The 16674-nt window shown below is 43.1% G+C and overlaps 1 protein-coding gene across 6 annotated transcripts in view; it reads right to left on the bottom strand.

Annotated features, from left to right (window-relative positions):
- The window catches only part of SEC31B (SEC31 homolog B, COPII coat complex component), a 34218-nt gene extending 19254 nt beyond the window's left edge, over positions 1 to 14964 (bottom strand). For 4 of the 6 annotated variants that reach the window (XM_051619330.1, XM_051619327.1, XM_051619332.1 and 1 more), the window contains exons 1-10: positions 14902 to 14964; positions 10288 to 10376; positions 8624 to 8747; positions 7649 to 7844; positions 6787 to 6882; positions 5559 to 5699; positions 4916 to 5058; positions 4549 to 4648; positions 2399 to 2560; positions 324 to 476 (exon numbers count right to left, since the gene is read on the bottom strand). In XM_051619330.1, coding sequence (XP_051475290.1) covers positions 324 to 476; positions 2399 to 2560; positions 4549 to 4648; positions 4916 to 5058; positions 5559 to 5699; positions 6787 to 6882; positions 7649 to 7844; positions 8624 to 8747; positions 10288 to 10366 — 1194 coding nt within the window. In that variant the 5' untranslated portion in view covers positions 10367 to 10376; positions 14902 to 14964. The other 2 variants (XM_051619329.1, XM_051619328.1) reach the window with 2 other exon arrangements.
- Positions 14965 to 16674: the final 1710 nt, after the last annotated feature.

A 16674-nucleotide genomic window follows, 5' to 3' on the forward strand; every position in this document is an offset into this window, starting at 1 on the left:
AAATACATGGGTAGGAAGAAGAAACACCAATAAGAACAGGAATGCATGTTACAGCCTACCAGGATAGCTTTTATAAGTCTTCCTTAGCTTTTTTAACTTTTACTTATAATCTCCCTTTCTCTGCTACAAAACTCCTGTCGAAAATATATCCGAATGTTGAGCAAAAGAGTTTTGCTCCAAGGGACACCACAGTGCACCTTAAACAGCCATTAAACAACTAGCAACAGGAAGATATAAAGGTTTCTGTAGTGAATGAACAGAATCGTGTCACAAGGTGACACATTTATTGTGTTTATTAAGATAAGAATTCTCCATCTGCTTACTGCAAATGAAACTCCCACGGGTCTGCGAATCCACTTGGGTGGCTTTTTTAATGGTGGAATCAAGGTGGTCTGAGCTACTTGCTCTGGCACTTGTAGAGGTGGAAGCACCTGTCCTGTACCAAAGGGATCCAGGTTGTTGAAGGAGGAAGAAATCTAGAATCAGATGGAGAAAAGAATAAAATATAATTCAATTCCTCTCTGTACTGAGTAAGGACAAAACCCTATTGCTTACTTTCCTTGCTGATGAAAAAAATAGGGTATTATATCACCTCTTCCTGGAGTACCACTAAGTCTCTGAGAGAAACAGTATTTCCAGTTTCAGAAATTATTTCTCAAGAAAGCTTCATCTTGAGAGATTTTCAAGTAATTTTTCCTCAGCAAGATGCAAATTCCCTAACAAACATTGCTCAGTGTAGCAACCATCTCTTAAACACGGGAGTTACAAAATTACTTGTTTTATGCAAGACAGTTGACAACATAGGGCCAAAAGTTGTCCAACTTATTTCTTTCCTTGCTCAGCAAGGAAAGCTGACTCCCTTTCTGTTGCTGAAGTCCTCCAAATGGGTTGGTTTTAAGGACTGTCTCAAGCTTTTATAGCTTACATAAGGCTGGAGAAATAATCTCTCCAGACCTTCTCGCTTAGACAAGAGAGTGTTTATGTGCTCTCTGATCTGAATTTCTGATATTTAGGAATTCAGTGAGCATACATACAATGCTGTTCACAAGCATTCTTAATTTTTAACATTGTTGGCATAGATTAGTTGTTTGCTAAACACAACCCTGTTTGAGGTTGACTGGACCATAGGGCATAGCTCCAAAATACAGCTGACCGGTACACCTGAAAAGAAGCAACACAAGGCTCAAACTAGGACTCACAAAGAATTACAGGCAAGACCTACATGTTTTGTCTTTCAAGTCTTTCTTGAGGGGAAACAAATTCTAAAGAAAGACCATTTCCTGGAGGAACAGCTTATACCTAACACATCATTCACCCTAAGCCTTCAAAAAACCAACATGCACTAACAGGGTACCAGGAACATCAACCACCAGATCCTCAACAGAGTTTCTGTCCTGATGCCATGGAATGCAGAGGAAAGAGATCCCTTGGTTATGAACTCCCCACCTCCATAATTTTAATTATCTCCTTCTATTTTTGTTCTTACTTGTTGTTTTATTTATCTCAGAGTTATTCTATGCTAACTGTTCTCCAATTTTGAAGAGTGGAAGTGTGGCATACGCATGTGAAGAACCCACAGAAAGAAAATTCTCCATGGGTTAAAAGAAATCCTTAATCTCCTACAGCTGCTCCATGATAAAGTATTTTCTTTCTCTTGCAAATCCTATGAAACTGAACTCAGTCAGCTGTAAATGACTATATAAATAACACTTAAGCCAGCTCATACATATTCTCTTAAAACCTGTATTGTAAGGCATTTGTTGGCTGGGAAAGAGGGAGAGAATTAAAAGACTAGACACCAGATTAAAACTAAAATTTTAGACAATACTGACACTTAATCTGTTCAGAGTTCACCCATATATTCATTGGCTAGGTAATGGATTTCAGTACCAAAATATTAACATGCTCCAAGTTACAGTCAACTGACTTAGGAAAAATTCCTAATAGTGGCTTATAAGCTATTTTAAAAAATATTTTCTGAACTAATAAATATTAACATCTATTAATTAGTATCAATGTATTCCATTTTAATCTAATGACAAAACAAGCTTGTTGCTCTAACACTTGTGCTGGGTTTTTTTAGTCTAGTAGTAAAAACCATACAATATATATAACATCAAAACTACACTTGATCTTGGTTCTCTTCGCACACTTTAATGAATTTTACAAAAAATACTGAGACACCCTTGTCAAGAGGCTAGGTAGCCCCTTTGGGAGTTGGTGGATATTAAGTCCTCATACAGGCAGCTTCTGCTTCCCACACCATACAGCTATACTCCTGGTGGGTGGGCCAGACTGCATCACTTAAAAAAATCACAGCTACACATGTGCTTCAAATGCTTTCAGAAGTCAGGTAAGTGCCAATCTGTCAAGCATCAACATGTTCACAGGACTTTACCTTGTCAGCCTGTGTCTTCTGCTGAGCTTCTAAGTTCCCACCCATAACAGAATAAATGTTGATCCAGCCATCGAAAGTGGCAGCAGAGAAGACCGAAGGATTCCTTGGACACCACTGGACATCAAAGCACCACTGACTCCGTATGGGCAACTCATAAACCACCTACGACAGAAAGAGAGAAGGCAGAAGAACAACACAAATAGTTCCCCTGCTTTCCCCCAAATTACTTGCCCAGTGTGTCACACTTTATTTACACGTCACCATTGTATACAATTTTCTTATTTTGGTTCTTGAAGGATGCATTGCAACCAAGTTACAGTGTATTGAGCCCAAACAGCAGAAAGCCACAGAAAACTACCATACCACAGAACCCTGATTGTGGAACAAAATGCAAAGGCAGCAAGTCAGTACAGCCACACCTGCTGCTAACCAAGGAAGACACACCAGAAAACACCACAAGAAAACCAAAAGCAAGAAGGTGTCAGGAGCAAGAACATGTAAACAAAAAGAACAGTCTGGAAACAAATTTGAGAAGGAAAATAAAAGCCTAAAGAAAGAAAAGTAGAGCAGAAGAGAACTGTAATAGCTGCAGCTGAACTATGAAGGACATTGCAGTCACCAAGTTTCTGCTCCAGAATTTAAAAATCCAAAGTTCAATTCATGGCCCAAATATGGACTTCCTGCCTGATGCTGGGCAACTCTCTAACACAGCCTTGACTTTGAACCTCCAGTTTGTAAAATGGAGAGATTTCCTTTATGCTTCACAGGCACAAAGCACATAGAATCACAGCTTCCTCCTCTGTAGGAACATGAACAGCATTTTCTATCTCCAGGTATAAAACACTGTTTTTGCTTGTATTAAAATCTGGATCACTAAATTTAAAACAAAACAAGCACCAAAAAAACCCAAAATAATAAAAAACAACCCTTCTCCCAAACTCACTGCATCAGCCATTCTGTAACCGTACTATCCTTACTATTGGAAACCTTCCCAATTTTTGTAGTATCTAAAAATTGTAGCCAAGAACAGCCCCCTAACAATAGTTTGTGCATAAATGCCTAAGTTGAATGTGGACTCTGCAAACCTACAGCAGCATGCATAAAGATGAGTCAGCTGTGCTAAAACTGTGGGTTTTTTTTTATTTTTCTACTGAAACACAGTGAAAAGATTAATAAAAATTAGTCTTGGGGAATGTTTCAGAATCTGATTCTCTTGTAGACACTAGACATCTGTACAGAGTGAGCTTCAAATCCCACAAAACCACAACAGCAGCATTTCATGCATTTTATGAAAAAGGATTAATTTTTTTCCATGTCTCCAAGGCAGAGGTGGTCAGCTAAGTCAAACTGTCCCATGAAATCAATCAAGCCTGGGGCTCCCAGCTGGACTTTGGTCAGTATTATTAGAATACTTTCCCTATGCTATTATCAAGATCAACTGCATGAACTCTGTTCAAAGTTCGAAATTCAGTTTTATAAAGAAATTCAGCATTGAATGACTAGGTGTGCAGAAAATATTTTTACACCGTCTTATTTTAATTCAGGTGATACCAAAATATTTCAAAAACAGTGAATCTGAGACATGTGACTAGATAAGCACATACATATTAAACCACTGTACTATGAATAAAGTTTACATACATATTTGATTACATTGTTCCCCTCTGAATGACCTTAACAAATGTACCTCATCTTCCTCCCAGTTTCCCCCCCCAAAAAACTTACTACTACAGGAGAAGAAAGAAGAAACAAACAGACAGAGAACACCACATGTGTGAGCATAGCAAGAGTAACCATAATTAGCATAATTGTGCTCTAGGTGACCCTGCTCTAGCAGGGGGGGTTGGACTAGATGATCTTTCGAGGTCCCTTCCAACCCCTAAGATTCTATGATTCTATGAAACTAAAGCTTTCTTCCCTCTATGATCTCTGGACACACATATACTGTAGATAATCTCTGCCTGTCTCTGTTGTTTTCAGTCTGGATATGGACAACACTCTTATTCACTCCAGACAGGAAGAATGAAGAAAATATATTGAAGGAAGTTACATTGGTACTTCACAGGGCTACAGAAAAGGGACACACACATAGCATAGCATGCAACTCTGTATAAAGCAGACCATGTGTACTTGTAGCTGTGGCTACGTACCTCCCCCACACTTGGGTTCCAGCACAAGATCCGATTGTCTTTGGCGCTACTCAACAGCAGTTCAGGGTCAGCCTGGCACCAAGAGACAGAGAGAATTCCCCTAAAATAGATCAGAAATAAATCAGTCATATTTCATACCTGGTCCACTCTGCCACTCTGTCACCAAGAAAGCAGCAGAAATGCTGCTTAAGCTCAGAAATGCTAGTGCTCATCTCAGGTAGATGAGAACTCAACCCTCAACTAGATTAACCTGTGAAACAAAGCAAGCCTAGCAAAAAATCATAGCTCTCCTAAGTCCAGTCTCCCAGATGGCTGCCTTTGAAAGATGGAGATCCTTGAAAAGGCAACTCAACAAGCAAGTCCTCACCTAGTGTGCCTTTCCAGCTGGCTCAAAGGAGAGGTAGCAAAACGTAAGTCCCATATTTGGATCACTGGCAAGCGGTCACACTCAGAGGAAAGGACCAGTTGGGTTGCAACTTCTGGATGCCAGGCCATTCCTGAGCAATGCATCTGGGGACAAGAATAGCACAGGCTGAAAATTCAGTAAAGCAACCTGGCAATAGCACAGATGGTCCAGAGCCACATCATTCTGTATTTAACTTGCCAGGAACACTTATAACAAGTCTAGCAATCTCTTGCTGTGGAAAGCAAGTATTTCTGCCTTCTCTACATAGCAAAAAACCCCCACTAGCCATACAGAAGTTGAAGGACTATTTCAAAGTTTATGTAGGAAGACAGCTGGGATTAAAACACAGGAGGCTTCTCATAAATGAGCTGTGAACACAGAAACTGAATGCAAGAATGCCATAATTTTAGGAACAGCTAGAGGCCTTGTCTCTCCATTTCATGAGGGGAAAAAGAGAGAGGTGCTCTGATGCTTCAGTTCCAAGAGAACCACCCCCAATGGCTCCCACAATAAAAATGCTTGATTCCAAGAGCTTGTGCATTGCTTTGCAGTCACATGTGGCACATTGTAAGCTAGTCAGAACCACAGTCTTTCCTCCACTCACTCTGTTGCTGTGGTCACTGACTTTGATGATAGGCTCATTCTTCCTGAGGTCCCAAACCACAGCCTTGCCGCTGGGGTGAGCGGAGGACAGGATATGCTGCACCTGCCGATTCCAGGACACTGCGCTGATGTCTTCATGAGGCTGCCAAGATAGGAAAGGCCACACATCCATTATTCTCATGTTGAGGCAACACTAACCACAGTATTCTGTCACAAGGTGAACTGAGGGATTTGAGGATATACAGATTCTTCTCTTCAATCACTGATCAACTGACTGGAAGCAGCAACACTGACCAGAAAGACTAGGAAGCACAGAAAGACCTTTACTCAGCATGTACAGTGGACAGTCAAATTGTATGGGGAATGTCACTTGGAAAAGCAGCTCTGCATTTTGGAAGCAGGCACTGGATTCTGCATTGGCCAAATGTGCCATAAACCAGTTAAGAGAGAACTGCAGCTAAGAGAACACAGATGCATGCTTCTACTCTGACTCCTTGGATGAACTTAAATGGAAAGATGACCTTGTGCAACATTTCAGGAGTGCAGTGAGATGGAAAATGATGAAGCATTCAAGGCTAATTGCTGTGACTGTACCTACTGCAATGCAGGAGATAGGTGAGGAGACAAATGGGAGGCTTACTGGAATAAGAACTTGGCCTGCTTTTACACAAGTTTACTAAGATTTTTTTCACTATTCAGGATTGTCCTGAATAATATAACCAGCAACAGAAGATCAGAAGCTTCTTCCTCTTCAAACATAGGAAACACCATCTGGGAGTTAATAGCCAAGATGCATTAAACGGCTCACTGGCTCTGCTAAGGATATTACTTTTATGAGATATGAAAAGCTTCAGCTGAAGCCTGAAGTAAATTCATTCCTCAGAGAAGGTCCAATAAGCCTTCTTAATCCATCACACATGCCCCAGCTGGATCACAAGATAAACTGGTCAGTTACTTGATTCAAATCCACAAAGGGCTTACCCATCCATGCAAAGCGCATCTTTCCAGAGCCTGCCAGATTACCTCCCCTCCCCTTATAACACACTTTGCACCTCTTCAGAATGAAGCTGATCAGTCAGTTCTGGGTCACCATTCTCCTGACAGATGTCAAGGTCATTCCCCCTTCACAGACTGACTAGACAGGGAGGACTCCACACATCCACATCTTTTTGCCTTGCCTGCTGCAATATAAAACTGCAGGGGTATTGCCCAGAGGAAAACTCATTTACCTGTGATTTAGCCCCTGGAGTCATAGGCACACTGAAGTTATTCAAGTCCCAGATGAAAATTTCAGAATCATTTGCTCCAGAAGCCAAGAGGTTACTCTATAGACAAAAAAAAAAAAAAGCTCAGCTGAGTTCCACAAGGAAAGAGGACAGATTTCTTAAAAATAAATGTAATTAAAAAACCCCAGAGTTTCCGAGGTCAGATAAGAGCTGCATTTCACAGCCACTGTGAAGCAGAAAGATACTAACCGAATTACAAACCAAGCACTTTTCTGGCCTCTCTGCCTTCAGCTGTGCCACAGTACAGACCTCTTTAAAATTTGTCTAGCAAACTAGATGTGCAGTGTGTGGCTGGTGTTACTCATCATTACATTTTGTCAGAGGCCTGGAAGCCACTGTCTCTAGCCAGCTGAGCCTTTGCCTGGCCTCCTGCCACTAGGGACATTTCTTCTGAGAAGATGCAGGCTTCCCAGAAGGGTCTGCAGACAACTTTCAATTTGCTTTTGTGCTACTGTGAGAACCTGTGTTCCGTTCACCACTCACTTATGTTGCAATCTCTGCAGTGTGATCACAGCCACACTGATTCAGACACCAATTAAACAAAAACAGTCCTGATTTCAAATGGATAATGCTCTAACATGGAATAGACACCTTTTTACAGAGGTAAGAGGCTTGATCAAGGCCAGAGGGCTAAAGCCGTGAATAGAACCCAAATTTGGCTCCCAAACCAGTCTCATGTCACAACTACCATGCCTCTTTGAGGTTAAAAATTGTCACTTCAGTTTATAAATCTCTATACACAAGGGAAAAACATTTTTTTTAATATAGTGGTTTATTTGATTATAAGTATCTTGATGTTGCCTACCTGGAAAGGGTTGAAGTCAAGAGCTCGAACAGGACCTGAATGCTTCTCTGTCTGCCCAATTATAGGCTCACTCTTGGAAGCCAAAATGTTGTGCACACTGTACATTGTCAGTACACCATTATCCCCTCCACCTATGAGCACTCCAGAGGACTCTGAGGACCCATTTCCAAAGTTACCCCAGATCAGCTTATGAAACCTAAAAAATAAGAAAATAGAGCTATCACAGGCCACAGTGGTGGAAGTCAAAACACCCTCTGCATTACCAAAAACCACATCCATGTTCTGACCTATCAAACATAACCATCAGTTTGCACTTAAATAACCATTTCCCTTTGATGATGACTGTGGCTCTTACATGGGAAAAAAAAAACAACAATGAGCTTTTTTCCAAAGACCATCCCCACCCCTCACCCCCCACCGCCCCCCCCCGTCGCAAGTTTCCCACACCCCTCCTCCCTTAAAATGTTTGAAACCTCATACGGGATTTGGTGGTGAACTACTCTAACATACACTATACAGAAAATTAGATCACAGGACTACATGCCTTCTTTTCCTGAGCTACTGTCTGAAAAATGCTTATCCAATGTAAAAGCCACCAGTTACAAATCAAGACTGTTTTACACTGGGTACAAATGTCACCCACACCGATGGGCCTAAGAAATCACCCTGTCTTAAAAAGCTGGAATATAAGTTTCACTCTGCCTCTACGCTCTTTATTGCAAATCATTAGCCCCAGCAAATTCACGATACAGAATGACTCTCCTGACTGCCTACCATGTAAGTCCTTTCAGACTTCTCCAATGGTCCAACTGTTGTACTTTTACACCCAACATGATTTGTGTCCACAAATACATTCAATCCTTAAAGACAGAGGTCAAATGATGTAAAAGATCACTTTATACTCCTCTCCATTCTTGCAGCAGAAAAACCCTTTTCAGTTCCACTGATTGATATGGCAGTATGAGTTTCTAGTACCTGTTTGAGGCAGTCAGTGTTCCTTTCTGCTTCATGTCCAGGGAGGGATCCCTGAAGTCAACCTCAAATATTTCCAAAGTGGCATTTGTACTGAAGGATGCATCCAGTTGTTGGGCAGATGTTCCTAGCAGAAGTACAAGGGCAAAACAAGTGGGCGCTTTTTTCAAGAGCACAAGATACAGAAAGAGCAAGGCACTGGAAATCTGTTCTTCATAGTCAACACAACGTTGGCTCTACGCACTCAAGGAGAGGACATGTTAGAATACTCCAGAAAGAGGAATCAACAAATAAATACAAAACTTTAAAATAAATTAGAATTTTTTCTAGAAATTCTAGGCAACAGGGTCACTATTGCATAAATACCTCTCTTAGGATAAATATAATTCCTATATCTTCTTCCAAGCAGCCACAGCTTCTGATATTGTCCTTATTTAAATTACAAATGCAGTTGCATCATGAAACCCTGCTACAAGTATGATCCCAAATACCTCTGTACATTGCTCCTCAACCATTACCCTATGTCTTGATCAAGATTTCTAAATTTGGTCTACAACAAAAGTTCTTTAACCTTAGCCAATTAAACGCTCCCCAGTAATCTACAGACAGCTAGTAGCCACACAGTGCTGGCTTCCTTTCTTCTCCCTAGCTTACAGAACAAAAGCTAAAAATAGATTGAACATTGCCTAATGGGACACTGCCAGGCAAATTCTCAGTTACCACAGAGGTGCTTTGTAAAAGTCTATGGCATGAAAAGTGCCCAAGAGACTATTAAATAGCAGTACAAATTATGAAACTATGTAGTTTCTGATCTAAAGCAGACTGAAGCCAAGACCTTTGGTCCAAGCAAAAATCTGTCCTTATTAGAGAAACACAGACAATGTACCCCCAAAATGGTAATGTTGTTTTTAAGGCAATAGCTGAAATTTTGGCACTTTCTTTTGACATTCATCCCTGCTAAAAAAAACCCACAAAAACAACAACGAAGCAATATGGCAGGGCTGCACAACCCAGGCAGGAGACAGAGATGACTAGCTCTCATTTTGGGCAAACAACCCAGGCTGTTGGTTCCACAATGACACTAAACTCACTCACTGCCGACTCAGTGAACAGGCTGACCTTGTGCTTCAGGAAATAAAATTACTGTAATAGTGAATAATGAATAATGTCCACAACATGCAAATTTAAGGTTCTGCAGAAATACTGAAAATTTAATTATAACTAAAACATGAAACTTTGGGGAGACTTCTACTACTCTACTACAAACCATGTGATAATGTCTGAAGACCAACAGAGTAAAAGTGATCTTCAATGAACATGATTAGAAAACTTTTTCTTCCTACAGACACACCAAGCATGTAATCTTATTTTGTTTTAATTGTAATAATAAGCAGGTGTTGGAATTCATACAGACTTAATTAGAATGTCTTAGTTAGCTTTTCACCCTTTGAAAAAAACAGTGGCCATCAATGTGTCAAAGATAGGCATACAAATAATCCTCTACAAGTCATTTAGCAAAAAATTAAGACTGTAACATTTTTGGTATATTGCTTGAAAGCTTTCCAGAGTTTATTAAGGTGGGAATTTTTGAAAGTTAAAGCCAATACAAATCTACATAAAACTCTGTGACTCAAACTTTAATTTTCACAAATTGAAAAGAACTTTACCTGTTGCTAAATAAATGGGGTGGTTGTTTGCTGGGCTCCATGCTTGGACAGCTGTTCGCTCAATTTCTTTTAGCTTCATTTTCTAGGCTCTAGAAGAAATTTCACATAGTGGTTAGAACAGTTAATAAAGTCAACATGAAAATAATCACACAAGTAACAAAATATCCCCCTTACAAAAGTACAATGGGAACATACAGTTCTCAATAGAGAGAAGTTACTTGTTATTTCCTGAGCTAGTGACTACAGTTTCACAGGAATTGAGGTATTTTAGAATTCATTAAAAAAAAACAACACAACAATCCCAGCTGTCTGATCCCAGATTTCTTTTTTTTTCATACATCTCTTTTTTTTTCATATACCCCAATTACAGCAGAGAGTTTCTGTAAAAGAAAGGGGATTTAAATTAAACAACGTACTCAAGTCTTCAGTCCAGGCTGGTTTAGGGTTAGCTGCAGAAATTAATTTACACAAATGTATTTGCAAAGCACTAGTTGCTCTCTCTGAGCAAGCTGATGTCAGTATATACATAAGCAAAAAGGGAGCAGGAGGAATCTCTGGGCAGGCTAAATTCCAAGCAGAAAAGTGACGTGGCAACAGAAAACAAAGTACAATGCTATCACGTGCCAATTCAGTTAATGTACTTTGTTCATGTTCCTTTGAAAAGGGGAAAAAAAAAATCATTACTTTCTGCTCGAGTTTGTAAACGGTAGAAGGTGAGAAGAAGTGATCTAGAAGTAACAGAAGTAACAACTGGGTTTCAGTCTCAGCTCTGACAATTCTTTTTATTTACTATGGATAGATTAACTGACACCTGTAAAAAGGGAACACAACTTCCCCATGTCACTAGAGAGAGATTAGTTGGGCAATAATGCAGCAGGGCAACTGAAAGTCAAACATCAACAGCAGGCAGCCAGAAGGCTGCAATATGAATATAAATACAAATTATTGTTCCACATAGAATTCCATTCTTGCTGAGGAGAAAGTACCCAGCACCTCTCCACATATTATGCCAAGGCCTTCTAGGCATGTCAGTGAAATAAATCATACTTGGGTGTATCAGTTGCAGGCTAGTGGGGTTTAGTTCCTACATTTTTCGAGCTTGGCTACAGTGCAGTCTTTTAACCCTAGCTAAACAGAGCTGCTAACGGTACACTCAGATGATATTATGCTGAATAAAGTAAAACTACCAGCAGGCCACACAGCAAAACACTCTGCAACCTGCTAGCTCACTGTGATTAATCCTTTCCTGCTTACTTGACACTGTTGGTGTTAGCTGGGCTGACCATTAAACCACCATCTGTGCCATGTGGCCCTCTCTTCAGATGCTGGGCTACAAGTGTCAGTGCTTGAGTTTGGCCTTAGTCAGGCCAAAGGATGAATGTTTATTCATAACCAAGTTCATAAGGCAGTTTGCTGTGGCCAGCCCACTGTCTGGCCAAATCATCATAATAAATGATAATAGAAGAAGCCTCCCGTCAATTGATCAGCTGATGGCTTATGTGAAGCTGTGGCCTCCTGAGGCCCACAATCTGGTCAGCATTCTTTCCGGGGCTTGGACCTCCTGGCTAATAATTCCACACTCTTTTTAGGGTTTCTTCTGTCCCACCAGTGAGAAGCTAAGGATATCCTCTTTCTCTCTCATGCACTATCAGGGCATGCTGCTTGATTAGAATTTATGGTATGCTTTTTAGCATTATTTTGTAATAGTATCTCCCAAAGCTCAAACTGTCTATTGCTATTCTCACATTAACTTTATCCCAACTTAGCTGAGGTTCAGAAGAATGAGAACAGAACTCTTGTACAATAAAAGAAGTGCAACTAGGAACAGAGGTGGAAAGATCATCTCCTGCTGATCAGCATAACAGACCTCTGAAGCTTACTTTCCTATCTTTCAGCACACCCTTTGCAGGGTACTCATTAGGGCTCCATCACATTCCCTCTGCCAAGAAATTCTAGCACCTACTCACTTACCTGTCTCCTGCACTAGCACAGCACTTCTGTCCTCTCCTTTCATTGGCAGCGAGGAAAGAAAATATCCCCAGGAGTCAGATGAACCTGCTAGCAACAGCCTACTACACAAGGCCATACCTGACTCCCCTGCTGCTGAGGAGCAGGACAGCTGGTATGGTCCTTACCTGGCCCCTTCCTGCCTTTTTATCCTCCAGGTACGACCCACCAGTTGTAGGCACTGGCTGTACATACAGGCCTCCCTGTTTCTTAGCTTCTGAAAGGACAACTCCCTTGCTAACCCAGCAACATGACTCAACAACAGCCAAGACACCTCCTTCCTCTAGTAAGTTAACTGGTAAGGAAGTAATGAAGAGTGTAACCATTAGAAACTTAGCGAGGTGAGTGGTACAAGCTCCCACTCTTTACCCTGTGCTGGTCTGACTGTATGGCTGGCACAATTTCCATTTAACAGGCAAATACAAAGACAAGCCACAAAAAAAGTGCAGAACAGTATTGATCAACTGTCCAGCTTTTCATGTCAATAAAGCATTTTGCATAAGAAAGTCAACATTACTACTCTCTTTCCACAAACTTAAGTCAGGACAGAATAGTAAGGTAAAGTGTCTTGCCTATGGTGACACACCGAGACACAGGAAAGCAAACAGAACAAACCCAAAAGTGCTGGATTACAGATACTGAACAGGTATGCTGTATCCCTGGTCCTCAAGGCAAAGCAGCAGTAGTGCCAACAGACTTGAGAAGGCCCACAGGAGATGCATAAGAAGCCAAAGATTGCAGTATCACACCATCTTTCAAACACCTTCTATCTATTCAGTTCCATTGCAGCTGAGGCTCTGCAGGGATGCGGCAGCACCTCCTTCTTAAGGCAGTGGGTTCTGAGTTTGGAAGGGAAAAAAAAAAAAAAAGCTTCATTTTAATCTTACAACGTCTGTACCTAGGACAGAACTCTCGACCCTTAAAGCAGCAAGAAGCCCTTCTTCAGCAACCTCTTGCGGCTGCCTGAGAAAATTCACAAGCACCGAACTCTTCCACAGCAGTCTTTTTAGGGAGAGGTTGCCACCTGCTGTCATCTCCCAAAATAGCATCTAAGAATTCTGAGAAAGCTCACGCTTCTCTAATTAATTAATCACGACAATTCTTCCTCTTTCTCCTTCTACAAACATCCGATTACAGATCTAACGTATTAACGAACCTCAACCCCAACGGGTGTCAAAGGACAGAAACAGCATTTCCCCGCAGCCTCCCCAAGCCATGGTTTCCTGCACAGTGTCCTTAAAAGGTAACACTGTCTGCAAAGCAAAACCCGGCAGGTCAGAGAACTCCCCACGACTGGTATATGGAGAGCACACAGCTGAACTGTGAAAACTAAAAGTACATGTTCTCAAATCATGATGAGCCATGCAAACAGTGCTGACAGAGGCAAATATTCCTCACCTACACCAACCTGAAATACTTGTGGCTGAAGAGAACATTTTAAAAGACCACAACTGATGTTGTTGTATCAGCTAATTGACCCTCAAAGCTGCCCTGATAATCATCTGTGATATCACCCTAGTGAGGCCTTCTCTCTCTTGCACCACCCAAATACTGTCAATCAGAAATCCCCTCCTACTGACTTTCCCAATCCTCCTCCTGCCACTGGGCACCCAACCATTTCTCATTGAACAATTCCTGCTGATGCTGGACTTTGAGCTTAGCACAAAAGGGAAGTGGTACCCTGATCCCCTTAGATAAAGGTAAAACTTGAGCATCAGAACAGAAAAGACTTATCCAAGGTCACCCAAGTAACAAGCAGCCACCCTAAGAACTGAAAAAGGCTTCTCAGCCATGATACAATAGTTAAGACACAAGCTGTCCTACAGATTTTACTTTCCAAAGTCAAGTTAAAGTCTTTGCATTGTTTCTTCCCTCTGCATCGGCCTGACACTCTCCTTTTTCAGCTCCCCAATACTCTACAGCCAAGCTGTTCTCCCAAGTGCTTATTATAAACCCTGATTACAGAAGGCAGGAGGCACAGAAACACTAATCTCAGCTAATCATTGGTGTTTGCAAGGCGGGGTTGTTCCAGGGTAGGGCTCAGCACATTCCTCCATGACAGCTATCACGTTATATACACAAACTTCTTGTATTGTGAGCACTTTCAAAAGCTATTGCTAAGTACCACAGGACTGCACAGACACGAACGTAGATACACGTATCGGGTGGGCTGGCTCCGCACAGCAGAACTGCGCTGTAAGTTAAAAAAGAGGGAAGGTCCAGGAAGAGAGCATTGACCTGGGGCACCCGGGTGTCACAAAACAGGCCCTGGGCTACGCCAGAGGCCTCCCCGCGGCCCAGGTCACACAGCCCAGCTCCCCCGGGGTGCTCCCGCCTGCTGCTGCCCAAAGCTGGTCCGCCAGCGGAGAGACAACATGCTCCCAGGGCAGAGCCACGGGATCTGCAGACGCAGCCGGCACAGCGACATCGGGGCGGTTAGGGCAGGGCAGCGGGCCGGGGATGGGGGGCCGGCAGCGAAGGCCCGGCCCGGGGTGCGGCAGGGCGGGGACGCCGCAGGTGGCACGGGCGAGGGGCGCGGGAGCCGGGGCAGGGGCAGCCGGCCGAGCGGAGCGGCGGGGAGCGGGGGGGGGAAGCGGCGGCCCTTACCGGCTCACTCCGGTCCCGCCGCGCCGCCCCAAGCCCAACGACTCCCACGGATGACTCCTCCCGACGGTGGCCGCCGGGAGCCGAAAAGCCCCCGCCCGCGAAGCGCCGCCCGTGACGCCGCCCCCGGGCGGGAGGAGCCGCCCTGCCCGGGCGAGGCGGGAGCGCCCCGAGGTGCGGGACCGGCCCCATGCGGGGTCTGGCCCCCAGCGCCCTGCGGGTGCGTCCCGAGGGTGGCGGCGGAAGGGCTGCTTTCAGTCTCCCCCGAGCAGGTTCGGGGGGGGGGGGGCATCTCGACGGCGGGCCGCAGGAGCGGCCGGGGCTCAGCGCGGGGCTGCCCGCCAGCAGGGTCTCGGCTGGAATTAGCTCCATCCACGAGCCAGGGACGGCTCATCCTGCAGGACAACGGACACCACGGCTGCATCCAGGACCTGCTGCCTCTGAAGTCACCCCCCTCGGAAAAAAACTTTGCCTCAGCAAGAGCGATAAGCCTTCCTGAGAGAACACGCGGGAGGGAAAGGAGCACAGCTTAGGGGTGTTTTCCTAAAAGCAGTTTACCTCTCAGGAAGGAGAAGGAAAAAAAAAAAAAAGAGGAAATTTGCCTACACTACAAACGCCGTTTTTAAGGATTCCTGAGCCGCATTTTCTGCCCAACCCATTATGCCTTCCCCATGAAGAAAAAGATCATTAAGTTACAAGTAGACACAGACTGGGCGCGAAACTTCGCCGAGAACGAAGCAGCAAACCAGGCTGGGGCAGGGCATCCTGTGGTACACTGCACAGTAACCTGCCTCTGCACAGCTGCTGCACTATCACCTTACAGACACCACGACAAGGTTCCTATTACTGCTCTGTTAATGTTATTTTACTTGTGGACTCCTTAAACTCACTCAGCATTGTATACAGTGGTGTCACATAACCGCCATCAAGTTATCACTGAGCTATATTTTCCCCCGCATAACACTTTGTAACAGAACTCAGTTTCAAGGTCCCACAGCTCAAAAAATACTTTTAAAAACCCTTCCGGGGTAAAACGTAATTGTCTGTAATTTAAAAGTAAGCCTTGCTGTAACTAGAAGAGAAGGTGACAGCTTACAGAAACCAAGAGGAATGGTGACTGTTCAGCACGTCCAAAGGGGTTAGTTTTACTTACACATACATACTTATATGTCCTAGCATTCAATCAAAGTCTCTTGAACATACACCCATAAAGAAAGTCCTACACATAGCTTCATCTATCTGTCCTTCAGAATCTGGGGTTAAAAATCCTTATAGATTGAAAAATCATGAATCACTGTCTTCAAATACCTGCTTCTCTTAAAGCACAAATCTATGAGTCACGACAGGGCGTTGAGAGCACAGCTCAGCATCCAGTCTATAGGAAGCACCCAGAAGAGCCCAAGCCCTTCACCTCCTGTGATCATCCACTCCAGCAACCAAACAGTGAGGTCCAAGGCACAGCACAGGGCAGCTGATAAAGCTTTCACTGTAAATACTGAATGTACTGTTCCCTCCAGCATTAAGGGGAAAATAATACATTAAGGGAAGAGTAACTGGAAAACAAATCTAGGAGCTTTATAAAATTATGTCTCTCCTACATAAACAGGCTTAGCTAAGGAATGTTTGTGCACAAGGTACATAAACCAGCAGCAGTGCCAGGACTGCACTCAGAACTTTGCCCCACAGATACTAGCCTGTGTAGAAAAATGTCAAAGGTCACTCAATGCCATTGACCATTGTTCAGCCCTCTCAAACCAAGAGAAGACAACTAGCATA

Source organism: Apus apus, chromosome 4 (assembly GCF_020740795.1).
Source record: "Apus apus isolate bApuApu2 chromosome 4, bApuApu2.pri.cur, whole genome shotgun sequence".
NCBI lineage: Eukaryota > Metazoa > Chordata > Aves > Apodiformes > Apodidae > Apus > Apus apus.